Source organism: Bombina bombina, chromosome 9 (assembly GCF_027579735.1).
Source record: "Bombina bombina isolate aBomBom1 chromosome 9, aBomBom1.pri, whole genome shotgun sequence".
NCBI lineage: Eukaryota > Metazoa > Chordata > Amphibia > Anura > Bombinatoridae > Bombina > Bombina bombina.
Genome location: NC_069507.1, coordinates 107,470,253 through 107,494,945, shown reverse-complemented (window position 1 = coordinate 107,494,945; position 24,693 = coordinate 107,470,253). Strand labels below are relative to the sequence as shown.

At 40.6% G+C, this 24,693-nt stretch overlaps 1 protein-coding gene across 1 annotated transcript in view; it reads left to right on the top strand.

The window, feature by feature from the left end:
• The window catches only part of KNDC1 (kinase non-catalytic C-lobe domain containing 1), a 266,031-nt gene that overhangs the window by 58,405 nt on the left and 182,933 nt on the right, over nucleotides 1-24,693 (top strand). The window contains exon 7 of the mRNA XM_053692913.1: nucleotides 6,211-6,325. Within this exon, the coding sequence (XP_053548888.1) occupies nucleotides 6,211-6,325 (115 nt within the window). The remainder of the gene's footprint in view (nucleotides 1-6,210; nucleotides 6,326-24,693) is intronic.

Below are 24,693 nucleotides of genomic sequence, written 5' to 3'. Positions count from 1 at the left end.
AATATGAACAATAACAATTTCAGTCATAGCTGACCAACAAAGCATCTTAACTAAAAGGGCAGTTACAAAACTTCCTCTTCTGTCTTAAACCATGTCATTGGCTTTTTAATCATTAAAACTATAAATCTAATAGCTGTTTCTGTTTCTGTGTAGTGTTCATGGATTTTTATCCTGTTTCGGGCCCCCCGACAGGGGGAGAGATGGACCCTTCAAAGTTTTGTTAGATAGTTCCGGGTGGTTACCCAATTTGGTGTACAAATAGATAAGTCTCCCGGTGAACTAGGTCTTTCGCCACTTGTTTAGGTCCACCTCTGTAATAGAAGGCCCCAAGGCCTTGTCAAGCCATAACCTGCAACAGTGAAAAAACATTCAAACGTCTAAATATTATACTCATCTGTCCGACGAATCATTGGGTGTGCATAGTCAATGTCCACAGGAAAAAGGAACCATTGATCCTTAGTCCTTACTGCGAGCTCTGCAAAACTCGTCACAACATTACCGATATGATGTCGCTCCCTTGTCTTCACGTTTTTCTTTTCTTTTCCGGGACTTTAGTCCATTTCTTCTGAAACGGCTGCTTATTCTGGAAATCGCTTCCAGTAGTAGACCTCTGTGGTTGAAGGGTCGGAGGATCTAGCTTCAATCTTTGGCATGTCTCCGGTATCTCCTCCGGATCCTTGATGGAGAATATCTTATTTTCCCATGAGATATGGAGGGCAAACGGGAATCCCCATCTGTATGGGATTTGATTCTTTCTCAACATAGATGTGAGAGGCCTGAGGGCCCCCCTCCTCTGTAGTGTCCTCAAACATAAGTCCTGAAAAAATTGTATGATGTTTCCCTGGTGCTTATATGTGGGGTTTCTGCGGGCTGCAGCCAAGATTTCCTCTTTCTCTTGATATCTGAGCATCCGAACAATAATGTCCCTTGGCGGTTCTTCTCCTTTAGGCTTTGGCCTAAGAGCCCTGTGGGCCCTCTCCATCTGAAATTTTTCCTCTCCTCCAGCACCAGTGATACCCTGAAATAAGTTGAGTAGATATGTGTTGAGATCTTTAGGGACCACAGATTCGGGGACGCCCTTCAGGCGTATGTTACAGCGTCGGCTGCGGTTCTCAAGGTCTTCTAGCTTATCATGAATGTTTTCAATTTCTTGCTCCTGCAAAGACACTTGAGATGTAACATCATTCAGGCCCTCTGACAATGCATCACCACTTTCTTAAAGCGAATCCACTCTGGAGCCTAAATCTCCTATTTCCTGCTTAAGCTCCGCAAGGCTGTTAGTTACAGTATTCTGCAGGGTTTCCATTTTATCTAACAATTTCTCAAAATTAGTGGAAATGTCTTGCTTTGACATTAGATGTTCAAGATCAGCTTTTGTTATTGGTGCTTGATTATCTGCCTCAGTTTGTTGTCTGGTAACTGGGTCTCTCTCCTCATCTGACTGTGGAGAATGCTGTTCTGGGGATTTTTCACCCCTTGAGGATTTAAAGAACATTGAGGCTGATGTTTGTTTGCTCACAGGTGTCGCCTTTATGTTCCGTCTAGCTGCCATGATGTAATCTTTCATCTATGTGTTTAGGCCTCTTCTCAGTCTCAGCCGTTATGAACGCAATATGGTGACACTTAATTGTTTTCTGCCTTGCTTGCAAACTGTCTCCCACTGATCACTCAGAATTCTGGGTATCCACCATTAAAAACTATTCTGCTGTGTGGACTGACTTTTCTCGTCTTGTGTGTCTGCCAGGTCCCTTTACTTATATGTCTTCTGCAAACTTTATATTTATCTCTGTATGTTGCGTGCTAACAATAACTATTATGACGCTTTTACACTATGGCACATCATGACCCTTCAAGCAGGTTTAGGGAGAGTCTGTGGGTGATAAATATGTTGCATAGCTATCTTTTAGCCGCTCAGCATACCTGCTTCTTTCTCCCCAATTTTTATGTGAGAGGCTCCGGTTGTCCCGTGCTCCGTCGTCAATCTCCTTCTAGCCTCATGCAGTCTCCCTTTAAATGTATCTTACTCCTCACTTGCATGCTCCGGTGTCATCTACGGAGCTGTTTGAGTGACCGCACACTCCGATGCCCATCTCCCAGGAGAGGAGACCTTTCAGTCCTGCCACGTGGGATTTTTTCAAATATGGCCGCCGGCCTGCGGCTCTTTAGCGCTCTGCAAGCCTGTCCTCCTTGTCGACTGATCTGTCGTGCTGTTTTACTTTGAAAGGCACACTGATGGTCCGGTCAGTCTCATAATACTTTCAGCCCTTTGTAACAGCTACTATTAAGCCATATTCGCCTTTAATCCATATTATCTGCCCGGAGCTCGGCACTTATGCGACCATTCCAGTGCCTCTCAAGGCTCCGCCCCCCCACCATTTCTTATTTAAAGGGACAGTCTAGTAAAAAATAAACTTTCATGATTCGGATAGGGCATGTAATTTTACAATTTACATTTATCATCAAATTTGCTTTGTTCTCTTAGTATTCTTAGTTGAAAATTAAACCTGGATAGGATCATATGCTAATATCTAAGACCTTGAAGGCTACCTCTTATCTGAATGCATTTGACAGTTGTTCACAGCTAGAGGGTGTTAGTTCATGTGTGCCATATAGATTACATTCTGTGAAGATACTTGTGAGAGGAAATATTTAAATTTATATTTATAGTGATACTTATATAGTAATACAAATTATATTAATTTCAGTTACAGTTACAAAATGGTGCATGAATAGATTTAAAAATAAATTAATTAATAAATAATTAGAATTATCCTGTTTGACCTTCCTACCTGCTTTTCAAAAAAATGATACCAAAGGAACAAAGTAAAATTGATAATAGCAGTAAATAGCACTAACACATTAACCAAACACCAGAGCCCATGAACTGAAATTAACCCCTACACCACTCAAGTAAACCAAAATACAACCTCCCCTTATTACACATGCCTTTAACCCCTTGATCCTCCAATTGCCTTAGCCTCTTATCCCATAGTCACCATATTTATTTAACTGATCTATTCTAACACCCTGTACCCCATACCTCCCCATGACAAAATACTAATTGTGACCTGGCTGCCACAGCATATAAATCCCTTACTATCACCACCCCTAGTTTACCCCATAAGTTTAACTATAACAGCACCTAAGACAAACAGGTCATAGCACACAGTGCTGCTCCCAACTACCCGGGCCGTCCACTCCAAATAAAGTACAACCTCTCAAGTACAGGATTACTTCTAGTAGACAAAAACATAAAGTCGTTGAGATGCACATTAAAAAGTTGTTGAGATGCACATTAAACTGTAACAGTACATACATGAGATCGCAGATCGATGTCAGCTTCTTATCAGACTTTTCTACTAGGGCTACATACAGGTATGGCATATGCTGGTACTCCTATCCCCTTCCCCATAAACATCAGGACGGAGCCAGGAACATCAAGAGGAATGCCGTTACGCCACTACAGCAAATGTCTGACCGCAACATGCCATTGCCAAGGATGGAGAGACAAGACCTAGCTGCGGCTGTGCTGCCTGGCCTGCGCAGCTGTAAAGTGTTTCGCGCCATTAACACTGCAGAGTGCAGCAGCTCCACCTCACACTGTCAGACTCATGACCTCAGACAGAAAGACCGGTAGTCAGTGTGCGGCCGCAGCGCAGTCAGATTTGGGCCCCCAGCGGCGGCAGGCAACATTACACTAGTGCGGCCGTGTCTGTGTGTTAGGGCTGAGCTCAGTAGAGTACTCAGAGTCAGTCTCAGACAGTGAGCAGCTGCGGCACTGGCACGCCGCACTGTATATTATGTTGCACACGCACAGAGTCACAATAAAATTTTGGGGCAAACAAACCTAAGACAGAAGCTAGGCACAGCACTCAGGGCGGCCCAGCACTCAGGGCGGCCCACCGGGCATATGTCCGGTATGCCCTATGGCCAGTCCGGGCCTGCAGTATACTGTAAAATTGTGTGTTCCCTTAATGTGTTTCCAATTACTTCTTTTACCAGATGCAGAGTATAAAATGTATGAGATTTGCTTTTTTAAGGCTTATTTGTGTATATGAATTAGCTGATTTTGTGTTTTGAAGCCACAACCTAATAGAATGGGTTGAGCTTGTAGGTATAATCAGATCTCATTGCTTTATCACATTGTGTACATATACCTGCTTCTTTATCTTATATCTGTCCATAAACCAATCACCAATACTTGGAGAGAACAATGGAAAATTAACATTGTATTACCTTATCTCTTCTATAACCCACTGGGAGTGTAATTTCTTCTACTGGCTGTGTAAACATAGCTTGGCCTTAAGGCCAAAAACTTTCATGATGGGTGGGCATACCGCAGGCTAAATCAACTATTTCAAATTCCAATATCAGGGTAATGGAAATGCTTGTAAACAATTTAATACACTCCAGCAGGTAAAGGAGATCATTGGGAACACATTAAAGGGAAGATTTTTTTGAGTAAACTGTCCCTTTAAGTGATTTAACAATTATGACTAAAGGGACATTAAACACTAAATAAATGCTAAATGTAATGATGTTTTCAAAGCAATGCAGTCTGCATTGTGTAGTGTTTGCTAATTGCTCTAATTAACTGTTACACTGCTGAGCCCTCACAAAACTGGCCTCAGAGGGAACACTGACTTCAAGGTGTTTTTACTACTCATTTTTATTACAAATTCAAGGTGTTTTTTGTCCATTTAAAGGTGATGACTGAATGTCAGAATGAAACCCTCATTTGCTTTGTTTGGTATTATTTGTTTCATTAGCCGTTATCATGTTTTAAATGCGAAGAGACTTCATTTATGACCTTTCAATGACATTGACTTGGACAATGATATATGAGTTAGCAGAAGCTTTCAATTTGAACTTTAAAGGGACACTCTAGTCCAAAATAAACTTTTATAATTCCGATAGGGTATGTAATTTTTAAACAACTTTCCAATTTACTTTTATCATCAATTTTGCTTTGTTCTCTTGGTATTCTTAGTTGAAAGCTAAACCTAGGAAGTTCATATGCTAATTTCTTTCCAATGGTATGGAGAATACATAAATTCATTCTAATTACTTGTGGGAATTCAACTCCTGGCCACGAGGAGGAGGCAAAGAACACCCCAGCAAAATAATTTCTTAGACCTTGAAGGCCGCCTTTTATCTGGATGCATTTTGACAGTTTTTCACCACTAGGGGGCGTTAGTTCATGTGTGTCATATTAGATAACATTGTGCTCACACAGGTGGAGTTACTTAGGAGTCAGCACTGATTAGCTAACATGCAAGTTTGTCAAAAGAACTGAAATAAGGGGGCAGTTTGCAGAGGCTTAGATACAAGATAATTACAGAGATAAAAAGTGTATAAATATAACTGTGTTGGTTATACAAAACTAGCCAATGGCTAATAAAGGGATTATCTATCTAGTTTAGACTGTCCCTTTAACTTAGTTGATTTATGTAATGGTTTAGTCCAGTGTTTGACAAATCAGTATAAACTAGACATGTGCGGTTCGGTTCGGTTCGATTCGGAAAATCGGAAAATTCAGAAAATTCGGAGATTCGGATCGAACCGAATCTCCGAAATAAAATAGTGCAGAATCTACCGAATAAATCCGAATAACTTCGGATTTATTCGGTAGATTCGGATGGCCATGGATTACACTAGTATTGTACAGTATATCACTCTGCTATGGGTTACACCTAATGTACAGTACATAATACTAGTCTAATCCCACCTAACACTTACCGAAATTCCGAATTTCCGAACCGAATCCGAATGAATCCGAAACAAATCCGAATGAATCCGAAACAAATCCGAACCGAATTTATTCAAATCCGAATGAATCCGAAACAAATCCAAACCGAATTGATTCAAATTTTTCCGAATTCGAATCGCTCCGAACCGAAATTAGAAAAAATCTGAATCGATCCGAACCAAATTTTTTCGCCATGCACATGTCTAGTATAAACATTAGGAGCCAGTAAGAATATTTAGGAGCCAGACATATTTTAAGGAGCCAGACAGTTGTATTTATATATATATATATATATATATATATATATAAAGAGAATAACCCAGTGGCTTCCAGGTTCCAGGGTTTGTCAAACACTGGTTTAGTTGTTTCATTTTATAGATGTCCTTAAAGGAATACAGAATATTTATCATGTCTATCATGTCATTATATCATTATAATGCTGCTTGTTTTTTCCCTTTCAGTGGATTTCTCTGAAACATCTTTTAATCCAATATGGGAAACCATTAAAAGAAGATGAGTTATGGGCTTTATGTCACGAGTGCTTATATACTCTGCAGACATATATAGATTATCCAGGTAAAATGTTTTGAATTGTATTCATTTTATAGTTGTTTTTATTGAAATATAAATTTAATGTATGTGTATGCTTGTATTTGTGTATGTGTATGCGTGTGGGTATGTATTTGTTTGTGTGTGTGTGTATGCATGTATGTATGTGTGTGTGTGTGTGTGTATGTATTTGTTTGTGTGTGTGTGTATGCATGTATGTATATATGTGTGTGTGTGTGTGTGTGTGCATAAAAAATGTTTGCCCAGGGTCCAGTCAATATTAAAGACATCCCTGATAGTAGTGTCTATTACATGCAGTTATATGAAAATTAGTGTATACTATCCCTCAATATCTCACTCAATGCTTGATGCACATGCCCATCACGCATGCATTTACTAACTAATAATTGCAAGGGTTAAAATAAAGGAACACATTTTTAAGACCGCTTCATGCACAAAAGGAAAAAAAATAGCCTGGTAAGTAGTACCCATTCTATTGCAGTTTAATGTCCCTTTAATATTTATTAATAATTATATTAATATGTTAAAGGGACATGATTCATGGTTCAGATAGAGCTTACAATTTTAAACAACTTTCCAATGTATTTCTATGATCTAATTTGCTTCATTCCTTGGTATCCTTTGTTGAAGAAAAAGCCATACACACGGGTGAGCCAATAACACAAGGCATATATGTGCATCCACCAATCAGCAGCTCCAAAGCCTACCTATGTATTCTTTTCAACAAAGGATAAAAAATGAATGAAACATGAGATAATGAAAGTGAATTGGATAGTTGTTCAAAATTGCACACTCTCTCTGAACATATATTTATTATCTTATTGTTTCAAATCTGATATATTCTAATTTACTCTGAAAGATAACATTATAAAACAGTTTTTAATTTCCATACCTTGAAGACAATGTGACTCTTAGCACATTAACTCACAGCAACCATTTTTAATGCTTTATATTAATGTTGGGGATATCGTGCCAGTCTACAAAATCCAAAATATAATTGTTTAAGTACTCTTCTCTAACGGAAGAAGGGGGCTCTTGTTACGTTTGTCACTTAGTAAAGTGCTAACAGAGGATATTTGTGTTAAATACACAAAAGACTTTTCTCCTTCGTAGTTTTTCACCAGATGAAAAACTCGTAATGAAATTTGTACGTAATCGCAGGCATCAAAAGATCGTTTTAGCTTCTGGTAGTGTGAAAAGCATTGTACAGAACTTGGCAGGCCTACTGTGATGTATTTGTTAAATTGAGGACTCAAGTCGTAGCTCTTCCTTGAGAAGTTATGAAATCACAGTGAATTTCATTGTATCATGAAAAATGAAGCGACTCTGTCTCTGTTTATGAGGTATTTTTAGTAGCTACATAATCCAGTTTAATATGTTTTAAATACCAAAGTTTGGCTGAGCGGCTTAAAATTCTAGTGATGGTAAATCCTAGCGTTTGTTATATGCTCGGATTTACCATCACTTTAAGACTTGTATGATATCTTATTATTTAGCAGCAAAACAGAAATGTCTTGTAATTACTGTCCCTTTAAAGGGACAGTCAACACAAGATTTTTTTGTTGTTTAAAAAATAGATAATCCCTTTATTGCCCAGTCCCCAGTTTTGCATAACCAACACAGTTATATTAATACACTTTTTACCTCTGTGATTACCTTGTATCTAAGCTTCTTCTGACAGCCCCCTGATCACATGACATTTTATTTATTATCTATTGACTTTCATTTTAGCCAATTAGTGCAGTGTCTGCCACAAGCCACGGGCGTGATCAGAATGTTATCTATATGGCTGTCATGAACTAGCTCTCCCCTGTTGTGAAATGAAAATAAAAAAAACATGTGATAAGAGGTGGCCTTCAAGGGCTTAGAAATTATCATATGAGCCTTCCTAGGTTTAGCATTCAACTAAGAATACCAAGAGTACAAAGCAAAATTGGTGCTAAAAGTAAATTGGAAAGTTGTTTAAAATCACATGTCCTATTTGAATCATGAAAGTTTTTTGGACTTGACTGTCCCTTTAACAATGGCATATCCATTTTATAAGGCAGGAGTTAAGTTTTCAGGACACTTTGACCTTTAACAGATTGTAGATAAATACAATCTGTTAAAGGTCAAAGTGTCCTAAATAACAGGAATGGCTATTTTATATACACAAATAAACATAAATTAACCATGCCCCATACATTTGTGCAGCTGGTATAACAAGTCAAGGAAACTCAGTTAGAGCCTGCAGAGTTACTTCCAATATCAACTGGTGCACAGTCTTTTTATATGTACACTTTATGAGGCACCAGCTACTACTGATCATGTGCACAAGTTCACAGTGTATTTGAGTTAGTGTTTGACTGATAACGGTCACATGATACAGAAGGAAGGCAAATTTAACTTGTTGATTCTGCAATTCTAGTGGGGAAATCAATTTTACAGTGCACAGTCCCTGAAGAAAAAAAAAGTGCCAACAATTTAAAAATTCCACTCGAAACAGATAAAAATGGCTTCTCAGCAGATCCAAAGAGTAAAGTACAAGTACAAAAATTCCACAAAAAGTTATGAATTTTTGTTCAGAGATTAGAATACTGATCTTGAATTGTATCTGTAAAAAGTATAGGGAGGTTTTGTTCCCACAAATTCATTTGAATACCTTGTAATAAATGGGTTTGTCACATAGATGAATTACATCTTTGAATAGAAAAACATATGTACAATATACATGTATTGGCAAAAATGCTTCTAGTAAAAGCTATCACTGTTTTAGTGTTAACTTTTTTCTCTGCATGTGATGCATAGCTAGATATTCTTAGTGCACCAGCATTTAAATTCTGCAGCTGCCCAGAACACCAGTGGGGCTTGTTATCATGTCAGCAATTAATAAATTGTTAATTAACATTGCACTCACGAGAAAGCGCTTCCATTGGCTCCAATGGGAGCCTCGTTCTGATGTCAGACACGGCACATAACCTAATCACAGTGAAGAGGATAAGTAGCGCAACGATGGACAGCAATTTTAAAAATATATGTATATGAATATACAGTATCCCACAAAAGTGAGTACTCCCCTCACATTTTTGTAAATATTTTATTATATCTTTTCATGTGACAACACTGAAGAAATTACACTTTGCTACAATATAAAGTAGTGAGTGTACAGCATGTATAACAGTGTAAATTTGCTGTCCCCTCAAAATAACTCAACACACAGCCATTAATGTCTAAACCGTTGGCAACAAAAGTGAGTACACCCCTAAGTGGAAATGTCCAAATTGGGACCAAAGTGTCAATATTTTGTGTGGCCACCATTATTTTCCAGCACTGACTTAACCCTCTTGGGCATGGAGTTCACCAGAGCTTCACAGGTTGCTGCTGAAGTCCTTTTCCACTCCTCCATGACGACATCACGGAGCTGGTGGATGTTAGAGACCTTGTGCTCCCCCACATTGAGGATGTCCAACAGATGCTCAATAGGGTTTAGGTCTGGAGACATGCTTGGCCAGTCTATCACCTTTACCCTTAGCTTCTTTAGCAAGGCAGTGGTCGTCTTGGAGGTGTGTTTGGGGTCGTTATCATGTTGGAATACTGCCCTGCAGCCCAGTCTCCGAAGGTAGGGGATCATGCTCTGCTTCAGTATGTCACAGTACATGTTGGCATTCATGGTTCCCTCAATGAACTGTAGCTCCCCAGTGCCGGCAGCAATCATGCAGGCCCAGACCATGACACTCCCACCACCATCCTTGACTGTAGGTAAGACACATTTGTCTTTGTACTCCTCACTTGGGTGCAGCCACACACGCTTGACACCATCTGAACCAAATAAGTTTATCTTGGTCTCATAAGACCACAGGACATGGTTCCAGTAATCCATGTCCTTAGTCTGCTTGTCTTCAGCAAACTGTTTGCGGGCTTTCTTGTGCATCATCTTTAGAAGAGCCTTCCTTCTGGGACAACAGCCATGCAGACCAATTTGATGCAGTGTGCAGCGTATGGTCTGAGCACTGACAGGCTGACCCCCCACCCCTTCAACCTCTGCAGCAATGCTGGCAGCACTCATACATCTATTTCCCAAAGACAACCTCTGGATATGACACTGAGCACGTGTACTCAACTTCTTTGGTCAACCATGGCGAGGCCGGTTCTGAGTGGAACCTGTCCTGTGAAACCGCTGTATGGTCTTGCCCACCGTGCTGCAGCTCAGTTTCAGGGTCTTGGCAATCTTCTTATAGCCTAGGCCATCTTTATGTAGAGCAACAATTCTTTTTTTCAGATCCTCAGAGAGTTCTTTGCCATGAGGTTGAACTTCCAGTGACCAGTATGAGAGAGTGTGATAGCGATAACACCAAATTTAACACACCTGCTCCCCATTCACACCTGAGACCTTGTAACACTAACGAGTAACATGACACCTGGGAGGGAAAATGGCTAATTGGGCCCAATTTGGACATTTCCACTTAGGGGTGTACTCACTTTTGTTGCCAACGGTTGAGACATTAATGACTGTGTGTTGAATTATTTTGAGGGGACAGCACATTTACACTGTTATACAGGCTGTACACTCACTACTTTAAATTGCAGCAAAGTGTCATTTCTTCAGTGTTGTCACATGAAAAGATATAATAAAATATTTACAAAAATGTGAGGGGTGTACTCACTTTTATGGGATACTGTATATATTTATGTGTTAATGTGTGTATACACATATTAACACATAAACATATACATATGTATTTACTGGGAACACACAGTTCGCAAAGACCGCAATGTAAAGGCACTTTTCAGTGCCGTTTTTTTTCTAACACCCCACAGCTGCCAATCTTTAACCTCTTAAATCTGCCTACTGCAGTATTTTGTTAGGAAAGAAAAGACCCTATATTTTGGGGGCATTTGGGACACTTTTAGGTCTCTGGTTAATTTTCTGAGCGCTAATTGCTACAGCGAGCTCGCGGTAGCAATAACCAGCCACTTGTAATGGCTGGTTATTTATTGCGCACCCACAAACGGGCGCTACACTTGTAATCTAGCTCTAAATACATTACATGCACCTCCCTCTGATTATTGATGCTGCCATTTGGAAACCTAGGTTATATAGTGCAGGTTTTTGGGTGAGTCCTAATATGAACTTTTAGCTCATTACTGTTTGCGGCTGGTTGAATTATAGCTAGTGTTGGAGGGACTGGCAGAGTCACGCTCGATATTAGAGCTGAACCGGACCTGCAACCGCAGATGTGGAGTCCCACGCGCTGTCTTACTAGCTATAGACCAATCTGACGATCCTTTCTCCCTTCTATGAACATTACTTGCCGCTGTTAGTCTTGAGCTGTTAGAGGGGACGTACGATTGTTTATTATTACTGTTGAAATTTCCCCTCACGGCTTGACTACTGATTTACTGATCTCCCAGGACATTGCTGCTTTTTGTTTGGTCTCTCCCCAATTAGACTGTATCCACAAGCCTGTTTATATTTGGGGAAGTTTATGACCGATAGAGAACTTTATAAAACATGGAAAACCGAGACCTGTTTTCGTTACAATCATTTGTGAGCATGGATCAAGAGAGACTGACAATTGAGGACACTTTTGTTAATCAGAAGGAGTCATTGTCAATAAGTGACATTTTTCTTCTCATGGAAAAAACACTCATTAAAGAATATAAAGTGTGGTGGGACAAAAGAGCCCTAGAAAAATATCTCATGATGGATCTTATTCCTAGGGGTTTGCGGCTCAACAAATATCCCACCTTTCAGGTTGATGATCCTGAATTTATATTGAAATGGAATATCATCTTGAGTGAATGCTCTAAGAGATTAATGGAGCTAATTATTAATCATAAAGAAATAGCTCTTCAAAAGATAAGAGAAGAAATTGTTGAATTGCAAATGAGAATGAATGATTATACTATGCATGTAAAGTTTGCTGATATGGATAAGTTATTGAAAGAATCTTTGAATAAATTTAGAACAGATTTAGATAACTTTAAATTGAAGAAATTTCAGAGAGATAGCGATGACCATCTGCATAATAGAGTTTACACATGGCACTTGAGAGGTATGAATACACAGAATAAGCCCAGATCTAGGTCTAGGTCAAGGTCTAGGGGCAGGAGCACAGTACAGCAAATAGAGAAACATGTATCTTTCTCAGACCAACAGACAACTACTACTACTGACACACAATTAAGTCTACCCTCCTCTTCATCTTCCACAACACCAATTATACAGACAGGACAGGCAGTTAAAACCAAATCAAATAGTGTTATTCGTCAGGATCCTATTGTAACCAGGAACACCAATAAAAAAACTACTGGTGATCATGTTGGGGGTTCACAATCAGAACAGAGAAGACAGGAGTTTTTGGCAGTCAAAGATAGTGACTCCAGGCCTATGTCATATGATATTGAACCTACTACTACCCTTATGACACAGCAGGTTTTTCACAGGGACCAGGGTTTAGGAGAAGGGGGAGGAAATGTAGACGTAGGAAGAGGCCAAAGAGGCAGAGGAGCAGGAAGATACAGACGAGGAGGACGCAACAAGTATGCGATCTGAATGTAATAAATATTTCTAGCTCTACACTTACAGATAATGAGATTGAGGTCCTAGGCTTAGGTTTAGGATTTGTACCTGTTGTTAAGTTCAATTTGTTTAAAACAATAGTGGACGTAAATAGGTTGATTCGTAGTCTCACCCTAAAGAAATTTTTTTGGAATGCAAATAAAGATAACGAGACAAACATAATGATTGATGATTTTGTCCCTATTGGGAGTGATGTATCTAAAGTATATGACATAACAGATTTTAAAGAGGCAAGTGATTATTTGAATATTTATGATCTTGCCGTGGAAAATATGACAGATGATATAACTCCCAAAACATCACATGGGGGATATAGGCCCAAATCTGTCTTTTATCCAACTAGGGATAGAGGGCCATTTCTAGAGGCATATCATCGCAGGGTAGAGGAAGACCTAATTAAACTCTCAGCTGAGAGCCGCCATCCACGTCCTAATTTAAATAAAACTCAATCAGATGCTCTGGAGAGACTCAGAAAGAGGGAAGATTTAGTAATTAAGCAAGCGGACAAGGGGGGCAGTGTGGTGGTCCAGGATAGGGCAGCTTATTTAAAAGAAGCTCAGAGACAGCTAGGTGACCCCGAAGTTTACCAGATATTATCATGTAACCCTACGGGAGAGTTTGGTAAACGTTTGGATTCTATCATTGATGATGGTCTCAAATTGGGGATTTACGACCAAGAAACGGCTGACTATCTGAGTGTGCCACATCCTATTATACCCATTTTCCATCACCTCCCCAAGGTACATAAGTCCTTGGAGGAGGTGAAGGGGAGACCTATTGTGGCCGGCATAGGTTCCCTTTTCGAGAACATGTCAAACTGGGTAGAATCGTTGCTTCAGCCCATTGTTTACAATTTGCCCTCATATCTCAGGGACTCTAAACATCTTTTGAACTGTTTACAGGATGTTGTATGGAACGAGCAAACAGAGTGGCTAACGGTTGATGTAGTTAGCCTTTATTCTGCTATACCACATGCCAGTGGGATGGAAGCAGTCTCTTTCATGTTGGATAAGTTTAGTGACTATGATGATATCCTTAAAGGATTTCTGTTGACCACTTTGGATTTCTTGCTTTCGCACAATTATTTTCAGTTTGAGGATTCTTATTATCTCCAAAGACGTGGCACCGCAATGGGGGCCAAGTTTGCCCCCGCCTACGCCAACCTATTTATGGGTTGGTGGGAGGTGTGCCACGTCTTTGGAGATACTAACCCCTTTCATTCTGATATTGTGGTGTATAAAAGATACATCGATGACCTCCTGTTCGTTTGGTCAGGAGGTCATCATAAGATTAGTGAATTTGTCAGCTACTTGAATGCCAATGACATCAACCTTAAGTTCACTTATGAAAGTGACTCATTGTCCATACCATATCTTGATCTGCTATTAATAGCGGACATAGATACACACAGTGTCAAGACAACATTATATCGCAAACCCATTGCAACCAATGCGGTGCTACATGGTAGGAGTAATCATCCTAGATATACTGGCTTTGGCGTAGCGAAGGGACAGTTCATCCGTATCAAACGGAACTGTACGGATGAACAGGAGTTTAAGAGAGAAAATGAAGTCCTTATGAAGGATCTAATAGAGAGAGGCTATAAAATCAAGACACTCAAACGTGCCTTCCTGGAGGTTACCCGGATGGATAGGCAAAATCTTTTGGATGGCTCCAAAACAACTAAGCAATCAAACAAGCGATTTGATTCATCAAAGCCTGCATTTATCACCACATATAGTGCTCAATTTGAGGACATTTGTGCGATTGTTAACAAACATCTACCTATACTTACAGCTGAAGATAGCCTCAAAGACTATGTGTCACGAGGTTGCAACTTTGTACCCAGAAGAGGATGCACGTTAGGCAATGTATTATCTCCCAGCCAGTTGAGGCAGCCTACTATGAGAAGGAGGAGTTGGCTAGAAGTCAAGGGCCACTACAAATGCCATTTTTCCAACTGTATATCATGTAGTTTTACCAATGTGACACACAGCTTTCATTCATGTGTGACTCAGAGGGTGTTTGACCTGACGTCCTACACAAATTGCAGAACTAAGTTCGTAATTTACCTGGTAGAGTGCACTAATTGTCACAAACAATACGTGGGGTGCACGACCCGTGAGGGTAGGAGTAGGATCAGGGAACACCTGAAAAATATTGAAAATGGGACTGAATGCTCTGACTTGGTCAGGCATTTTATTCACGTTCATGACAAAGCTGTGGCTGGGTTCAAATGGCAAATTATTGACCATATTAAACCAAGTATTCGGGGTGGAGATCGAGCTTCGAAGTTATTATACAAGGAAGCATTTTGGATCTTCAAGCTTAAGACCAGAAGACCACATGGTTTTAACATTGATGGAGATGTCATTAATTTTTGGACCCATCAACGCTAAATACTAGATTATAGTCTTAGACTATATCTATTATGTTTAGTTTAATGAAATTTCTAAGGGAATATCTGCTATATTAGAGGAGTAGTAACATTTTTGTTAAGTGATTCCTCCCTTTGTAAACAGTACTCTGAAATGTATATGTATATGGTCTGTTTGAAGTATTGTAATAGCGTATATCCTATTTAAGATTTAGGGTGATCCACTATATGTGCGCTGTACTGATAAGATCCTATTTAATTGATGGGATATCTCCATATCTATACCACTTGAAGTGCTTATTAATATTATGTCTATACATCTTGGATTATTACACTGTTCCTACTTTGGTTTACTCGCTATTGGCATTATTTACTTCTACTAATTATTGTTGATTGTAGGCATTATTTTTCTTGATATCTATTGGGTGATCAGTTGGTTGATATATAGGGATTTTCAATATGGGTACTAACAGTTTCCTACCCTTAAGGGACTTTGTATAACACTGAATTAGACCTGCCTTCAGGTTATATAAATGTAGAAGTGTTTGCTCAGTCCATACAACATAACTGATTCACTTCCAATGTTTGGATATTTAGAACAATATTTGTTTCATTACTTTTAATTATACTGTTGCCACTTTACTATTAAGGAAGAGTTAGACTAGACCTTATCACTTACATTTATATATCTGCATATTGGAGACTAGTAAGTAGTAGCTATACTAACCAGCGATTATGTTAAACAGGTACCTTGGTAATGAATCCCCTAATATGGTTCATAAATTTTAAATTTAATTTAACTTCATGACATAATAGCATTATGCATATATATATATATATATATATATATATATATATATTTTCATGCATTGGTCTATAATGCCGTATCATTTCAAGCAATGACATGTATTTCTTGTATTATATTTGATTGCCATATCACTCTGTTTCTTGTGACTTACGAATTGTTTGTAACATGTATATAGTGTACAGGTAGTATCCCTTTACATTTTTGACAAGTTACTTTCACACCTGAGGACTCAGGTGTATATAAAGAGCTTTTGACTCCTTTATCGTTAGTCCATGAATAAGGCAGGGGGCTGCCGAAACGCGTAGGACCTTTCTTTCACTTGTCAATAAGGGAATAAGCTTTTATGCTTTTTATCGTGTGTTTCCAATAAAGAACTTTACTTTACGCCTTGAGGCTTGCTGGTCATCTTTGTTGCTATATAGTGCAGGTATCTGAAGGAGAGTTACTGCACATGTGCAAACAAGGCAGCACCTGAATGCAGTGAAAGTCATGGTGACACCTATGACGAGAGGGAGGTGGGGAATAACCTCAATTCTTAACGTAAAATGTATTCTTTTTGTCACTTTGCAGAACATAAGTGGGTCTAAATATCTAACTTTAAAAATATGAAATACCTTTTTAAATTAAACACAATTTTCATTTTGAGGGGTCTTGTATTACATTTATTTGTAGAGGGGTATTAAATGCTTCTTAAATTTTGCCAGGACCCCCAAAATAGAACCAATGCTGTGAGTTATTTTTCATTGTTATGACATCTGAAACATGAGGATTGCCACTTTCAAATAAGGGGTCTCACATTTGACTTTGTATTGTGGCAAGCATCATAGGTTGTACCCCACCCCCTGATGTTGTTCCATACACCTATGGTTCTGTCTGTTGCCATGGTGATCAGCTAATAGTCACCTGGACATGTGCCCCCCCCCTTTTGAAAGAGGGGCCTTTTCTCTTTCAAATGAGCGATTATTTTCCCCATTGTAGCGCTTATTTTGGGTGCTAGTGTCTATTTTAAAGCACAGAACACTGTAAATGTCACCAAGTACGTAGGTGATTGCAATTGCGTTGGCAGCCACCTGCTACCTTAAGAAGCAATAGATCTCTAATTTAAAAATGGGTAGTCCTCTCTTTCATGTGAGGTGCTGTCTTTGTGGGATAGGGACTCTTTTGGAGGCACCGCCCCCAACAGCAAGTACATTAGGTATGCGATTGTCATAAAAATGACAGGGGCATGAGCCTCTACTTTAGTCAGAAGGAACATCCCTTTTTCAAAACTGGTGTTTCACACCCTCTGGTTTTTATGGGCATGAATAGGGAAAGTTAAAGTGGCAGTATACACCAATTTTTCATTTAACTGCATGTAGTAGACACTACTATAAAGAATAATATGTATATATATATATATATGTACATATAAAAATCCAGTGTACAACCTTTTAAAAACTTACTTAGAAGCTCCCAATTTAACAATGTTAATTAGATAAGCCTGGGACACCCATTAAAAGGGGCTGATAGCAGAACCTCCCTCCTCCCCTGCATATAAAAAGACCAATTATACAAACAGACGCAGTCTGAAGTCTGTATAGATCAATATATATATAAAACTTTGGGGCTTGGTTAGGAGTCTGAAAATCAGCACAATGCTATTTAAAAATAAGCAAAACTACACATTTTTACAAAAACACTCCCAGATGGGTTATATAAATGGATCATCTACAAAACATTTATGCAAGGAAAATTCTAGTGTACAATGTCCCTTTAAAGTACCCTCTCGTTCCTTTCAGAACTTCAAGGTTGGTCCCGCTTCAGCTTCCCCTGCAGCAAAGCAAGAGGGGAATTCTGTCAAATCCAAGTCAGTCTGGAGACCTAACCAGGCTTGGAACAAAGGTAAACAGGCTAAGAAGCCTGCTGCTGCCTCTAAGACAGCATGAAGGGGTAGCCCCCGATCCGGGACCGGATCTAGTAGGGGGCAGACTCTCTCTCTTTGCTCAGGCTTGGGCAAGAGATGTTCACGATTCCTGGGCTTTAGAAATTGTGTCCCAAGGATATCTTCTGGACTTCAAAGACTCCCCCCCCAAGGGGGAGATTTCACATTTCTCAATTGTCTGCAAACCAGACAAAGAGAGAGGCGTTCTTACGCTGTGTAGAAGACCTACATATCATGGGAGTGATTCGCCCAGTTCCAAGAGCGGAACAAGGGCTAGGTTTTTACTCCAACCTGTTTGTGGTTCCCAAAAAAGAGGGAACTTTCAGACAAATCTTGGATCTCAAAATTCTAAACAAATTCCTCAGAGTACCATCTTTCAAGATGGAGACTATTCGGACTATTCTTCCTCTGATCCAGGAGGGTCAATATATGACTACCGTGGACTTAAAGGATGCGTATCTACACATCCCTATTAACAGAGATCATCATCAATTCCTCAGATTCGCCTTTCTGGACAGGCATTACCAGTTTGTGGCCCTTCCCTTCGGGTTGGCCACGGCTCCCAGAATTTTCACAAAGGTGCTAGGGTCCCTTTTGGCAGTTCTAAGACCGCGGGGTATAGCAGTGGCGCCTTATCTAGACGACATCTTAATTCCAGCGTCGACTTTCCAGCTAGCCAAGTCTCACACGGACATTGTGTTGGCTTTTCTGAGATCTCACGGGTGGAAGGTGAACATAAAAAAGAGTTCTCTCGTCCCTCTCACAAGAGTTTCCTTCCTAGGGACTCTGATAGACTCGGTAGAAATGAAAATATTTCTGACGGAGGTCAGAAAATCAAAACTTTTAATCACTTGCCGAGCTCTTCATTCCATCCCTCGGCCATCAGTGGCTCAGTGTATGGAGGTAATCAGACTTATGGTAGTGGCAATGGACATAGTTCCTTATGCCCGCCTACACCTCAGACCACTGCAACTATGCATGCTCAAACAGTGGAATGGGGATTATGCAGATTTATCTCCTCAACTGCATCTGGAGCAAGAGACCAGAGATTCTCTTCTCTGGTGGTTGTCTCAGGACCACCTGTCTCAGGGAATATGTTTCCGCAGGCCAGAGTGGCTCATAGTAACGACAGATGCCAGCCTGCTAGGCTGGGGTGCAGTCTGGAAATCCCTGAAAGCACAGGGCTTATGGTCTCGGGAGGAATCTCTCCTCCCGATAAACATTCTAGTACTGAGAGCGATATTCAATGCGCTTCAGGAGTGGCCTCAGCTAGCTGCGGCCAAATTCATCAGATTTCAGTCGGACAACATCACGACTGTAGCCTATATCAATCATCAAGGAGGAACATGGAGTTGTCTAGCGATGATGGAGGTAACCAAAATTATCCGATGGGCGGAGGATCACTCTTGCTATCTCTCAAGAATCCATATCCCAGGGGTAGAGAACTGGGAGGCGGATTTCCTAAGTCGTCAGACTTTTCATCCGGGGGAGTGGGAGCTCCATCCAGAGGTATTTGCCCAGCTGACTCAGCTATGGGGCACACCAGAATTGGATCTGATGGCGTCCCGACAGAATGCCAAACTTCCGCGTTACGGGTCCAGGTCCCGGGATCCCCAGGCGGTACTGATAGATGCTCTAGCAGTGCCCTGGTCCTTCAATCTGGCTTATGTATTTCCACTGTTTCCTCTCCTCCCACGTCTGGTTGCCAGAATCAAGCAGGAGAGAGCTTTGGTGATTCTGATAGTGCCTGCGTGGCCACGCAGGACTTGATATGCAGACCTGGTGGACATGTCATCTGTTCCACCGTGGACTCTGCCAATGAGGCAGGACCTTCTAATCCAAGGTCCATTCAAGCATCCAAATCTAATTTCTCTGCGTCTGACTGCTTGGAGATTGAACACCTGATTCTATCAAAGCGTGGTTTCTCTGAGTCGGTCATTGATACCCTGATTCAGGCTAGAAAGCCTGTCACCAGGAAAATCTATCATAAGATTTGGCGCAAATATCTTTGTTGGTGTGAATCCAAGGGTTACTCATGGAGTAAGATTAGGATTCCTAGAATTTTGTCTTTTCTCCAAGAAGGATTGGAGAAGGGATTATAAGCTAGTTCCTTAAAGGGACAAATATCTGCTTTGTCTATTCTTTTACACAAACGTCTGGCAGATGTCCCAGACGTTCAAGCGTTTAGTCAGGCCTTGGTCAGGATCAAGCCTGTATTTAAACCTGTTGCTCTGCCATGGAGCCTAAACTTGGTTAAAGTTCTTCAAGGGGTTCCGTTTGAACCTATGCATTCCATAGATATTAAGCTTCTATCTTGGAAAGTTTTGTTTTTAGTAGCTATCTCTTCGGCTCGAAGAGTTTCTGAGTTATCTGCTTTACAGTGTGACTCACCTTATCTTATTTTCCATGCAGATAAGGTGGTTTTACGTAACAAACCTGGATTCCTTCCTAAGGTTGTTTCTAATAGGAATATCAATCAGGAAATTGTTGTTCCTTCGCTGTGTCCTAATCCTTCTTCAAAGAAGGAACGTCTGTTGCACAATCTTGATGTGGTTCGTGCTTTAAAGTTCTACTTACAAGCAACCAAAGATTTCCGTCAAACATCTTCATTGTTTGTTGTCTATTCTGGTAAGCGGAGAGGTCAAAAGGCTACGGCTACCTCTCTTTCTTTTTGGCTGCAAAGCATCATCCGTATGGCTTATGAGACTGCTGGCCAGCAGCCTCCTGAAAGAATTACTGCTCATTCTACTAGAGCAGTGGCTTCCACATGGGCTTTTAAAAATGAGGCTTCTGTTGAACAGATTTGTAAGGCGGCGACTTGGTCTTCGCTTCATACTTTTTCCAAATTTTACAAATTCGATTCTTTTGCTTCTTCGGAGGCTATTTTTGGGAGAAAGGTTCTACAAGCAGTGGTGCCTTCCGTTTAAGGAACCTGTCTTGTCCCTCCCTTCATCCGTGTCGTAAAGCTTTGGTATTGGTATCCCACAAGTATGGATGAATCCGTGGACTCGATACATCTTACAAGAGAAAACAGAATTTATGCTTACCTGATAAATTTCTTTCTCTTGTGATGTATCGAGTCCACGTCCCGCCCTGTCTATTTAAGACAGGTAGTATATTTTTATTTAAAAAACTTCAGTCACCACTGCACCCTATAGTTTCTCCTTTTTCTTCCTAGCCTTCGGTTGAATGACTGGGGGGTGGAGCTAAGGGAGGAGCTATATAGACAGCTCTGCTGTGGGTGCTCTCTCTGCCACTTCCTGTAGGGAAGGAGAATATCCCACAAGTATGGATGAATCTGTGGACTCGATAAATCACAAGAGAAAGAAATTTATCAGGTAAGCATAAATTCTGTTTCTCTTGTTAAGTGTATCCAGTCCACGGATCATCCATTACTTGTGGGATATTCTCCTTCCCAACAGGAAGTTGCAAGAGGATCACCCACAGCAGAGCTGCTATATAGCTCCTCCCCTCACTGCCATATCCAGTCATTCTCTTGCAACTCTCAACAAAGATGGATGTAGTAAGAGGAGAGTGGTGTATTATAGTTAGTTTTTTAACTTCAATCAAACGTTTGTTATTTTTAAATGGTACCGGAGTGTACTGTTTATCTCAGGCAGTATTTAGAAGAAGAATCTGCCTGCATTTTCTATGATCTTAGCAGAAGTAACTAAGATCCATGGCTGTTCTCACATATTCTGAGGAGTGAGGTAACTTCAGAGAGGGAATGGCGTGCAGGTTTTCCTGCAATAAGGTATGTGCAGTTAATATATTTCTAGGGATGGAATTTGCTAGAAAAATGCCGGATTAATGTAAGTTAAGCCTTAAATGCAGTGATAGTGACTGGTATCAGGCTTATTAACAGAGATACATACTCTTATAAAAGTGTAATATAAAACGTTTGCTGGCATGTTAATCGTTTTTATATATGTTTGGTGACAAAACTTATTGGGGCCTGGTTTTTTTCCACATGGCTGGTTTGATTTTTGCCTAGAAACAGGCTTTCCACTGTGGCAATATGAGTGGGAAGGGCCTATTTTAGTGCTTTTCTGTGCAGATAAAAATACTGACAGAGACATTCAGCTTCCCTCTGCATGATACAGGACATCTCTGAAGGGCTCAAAAGGCTTCAAAGTCGTGTTTGAGGAGGGTAACAATCACAGTAGACTGTGGCAGTTGTTGTGACTGTGTTTAAAAAACGTTTTTGTCATTTATTATTCTGTTTTTGTTATTAAGGGGTTAATCATCCATTTGCAAGTGGGTGCAATGCTCTGCTGACTTGTTACATACACTGTAAAAATTTTGTTAGTGTAACTGCCTTTTTTCACTGTTATTTCAAATTTTGTCAAAATTTGTTTCTCTTAAAGACAAGTTAACGTTTTTTATATTGCTTATTAACTTGCTTTAAAGTGTTTTCCAAGCTTGCTAGTCTCATTGCTAGTCTGTACAAACATGTCTGAAACAGAGGATACTTGTTCATTATGTTTAAAAGCCATGGTGGAGCCCCATAGGAGAATGTGTACTAAATGTATTGATTTCACCTTAAACAGTAAAGATCAGTCTTTATCTATAAAAGAATTGTCACCAGAGGGGTCTGTTGAGGGGGAAGTTATGCCGACTAACTCTCCCCACGTGTCGGACCCTTCGCCTCCCGGTCAAGGGACGCACGCTAATATGGCACCAAGTACATCAGGGACGCCCATTGCGATTACTTTGCAGGACATGGCTGCAATCATGAATAATACCCTGTCAGAGCTCTGGGGTTAGACGAGATACAGAGCGCGTAGATGCTGTAAGAGCCATGTCTGATACTGCGTCACAATATGCAGAACCTGAGGACGGAGAGCTTCAGTCTGTGGGTGACGTCTCTGAATCGGGGAGACCTGATTCAGAGATTTCTAATTTTAAATTTAAGCTTGAGAACCTCCGTGTATTGCTTGGGGAGGTATTAGCTGCTCTGAATGACTGTGACACAATTGCAGTGCCAGAGAAATTGTGTAGGCTGGATAAATACTATGCACTGCCGGTGAGTACTGATGTTTTTCCAATACCTAAAAGGCTTACAGAAATTATTAGTAAGGAGTGGGATAGGCCCGGTGTGCCCTTTTCCCCACCTCCTATATTTAGAAAAATGTTTCCAATAGATGCCACTACACGGGACTTATGGCAGACTGTCCCTAAGGTGGAGGGAGCAGTTTCTACTTTAGCAAAGCGTACCACTATCCCGGTTGAGGACAGTTGTGCTTTTTCAGATCCAATGGATAAAAAATTAGAGGGTTACCTTAAGAAAATGTTTATTCAACAAGGTTTTATTTTACAGCCCCTTGCATGCATTGCGCCTGTCACTGCTGCGGCGGCATTCTGGTTTGAGGCCCTGGAAGAGGCCATCCATACAGCTCAATTGACTGAAATTGGTGACAAGCTTAGAACTCTTAAGCTAGCTAACTCATTTGTTTCTGATGCCATTGTTCATTTGACTAAACTAACGGCTAAGAATTCCGGATTCGCCATCCAGGCGCGTAGGGCGCTATGGCTCAAATCCTGGTCAGCTGATGTGACTTCAAAGTCTAAATTACTCAACATTCCTTTCAAGGGGCAGACCTTATTCGGGCCTGGTTTGAAAGAAATTATTGCTGACATTACTGGAGGTAAGGGTCATACCCTTCCTCAGGACAGGGCCAAATCAAAGGCCAAACAGTCTAATTTTCGTGCCTTTCGAAATTTCAAGGCAGGTGCAGCATCAACTTCCTCTGCTTCAAAACAAGAGGGAACTTTTGCTCAATCCAAGCAGGCCTGGAAACCTAACCAGTCCTGGAACAAGGGCAAGCAGGCCAGAAAGCCTGCTGCTGCCTCTAAGACAGCATGAAGGAGCGGCCCCTATCCGACAATGGATCTAGTAGGGGGCAGACTCTCTCTCTTCGCCCAGGCGTGGGCAAGAGATGTTCAGGATCCCTGGGCGTTGGAGATCATATCTCAGGGATATCTTCTGGACTTCAAAGCTTCTCCTCCACAAGGGAGATTTCACCTTTCAAGATTATCTGCAAACCAGATAAAGAAAGAGGCATTCCTAAGCTGCGTACAAGATCTCCTTGTAATGGGAGTGATCCATCCAGTTCCGCGGACGGAACAAGGACAGGGGTTTTATTCAAATCTGTTTGTGGTTCCCAAAAAAGAGGGAACCTTCAGACCAATTTTGGATTTAAAGATCCTAAACAAATTCCTCAGAGTTCCGTCATTCAAGATGGAAACTATTCGAACCATTTTACCCATGATCCAAGAGGGTCAGTACATGACCACAGTGGACTTAAAGGATGCCTACCTTCACATTCCGATTCACAAGATTCATCATCAGTTCTTGAGGTTTGCCTTTCTAGACAGGCATTACCAATTTGTAGCTCTTCCATTTGGGTTGGCTACAGCCCCAAGAATTTTTACAAAGGTTCTGGGCTCACTTCTGGCGGTCCTAAGACCGCGAGGCATAGCGGTGGCTCCTTACCTGGACGATATCCTGATATAGGCGTCAAGCTTTCAAATTGCCAAATCTCATACAGAGATAGTTCTGGCATTCCTGAGGTCGCATGGGTGGAAAGTGAACGAAGAAAAGAGTACTCTATCTCCTCTCACGAGGGTTTCCTTCCTAGGGACTCTAATAGATTCTGTAGAAATGAAAATTTACCTGACGGAGTCCAGGTTATCAACACTTCTA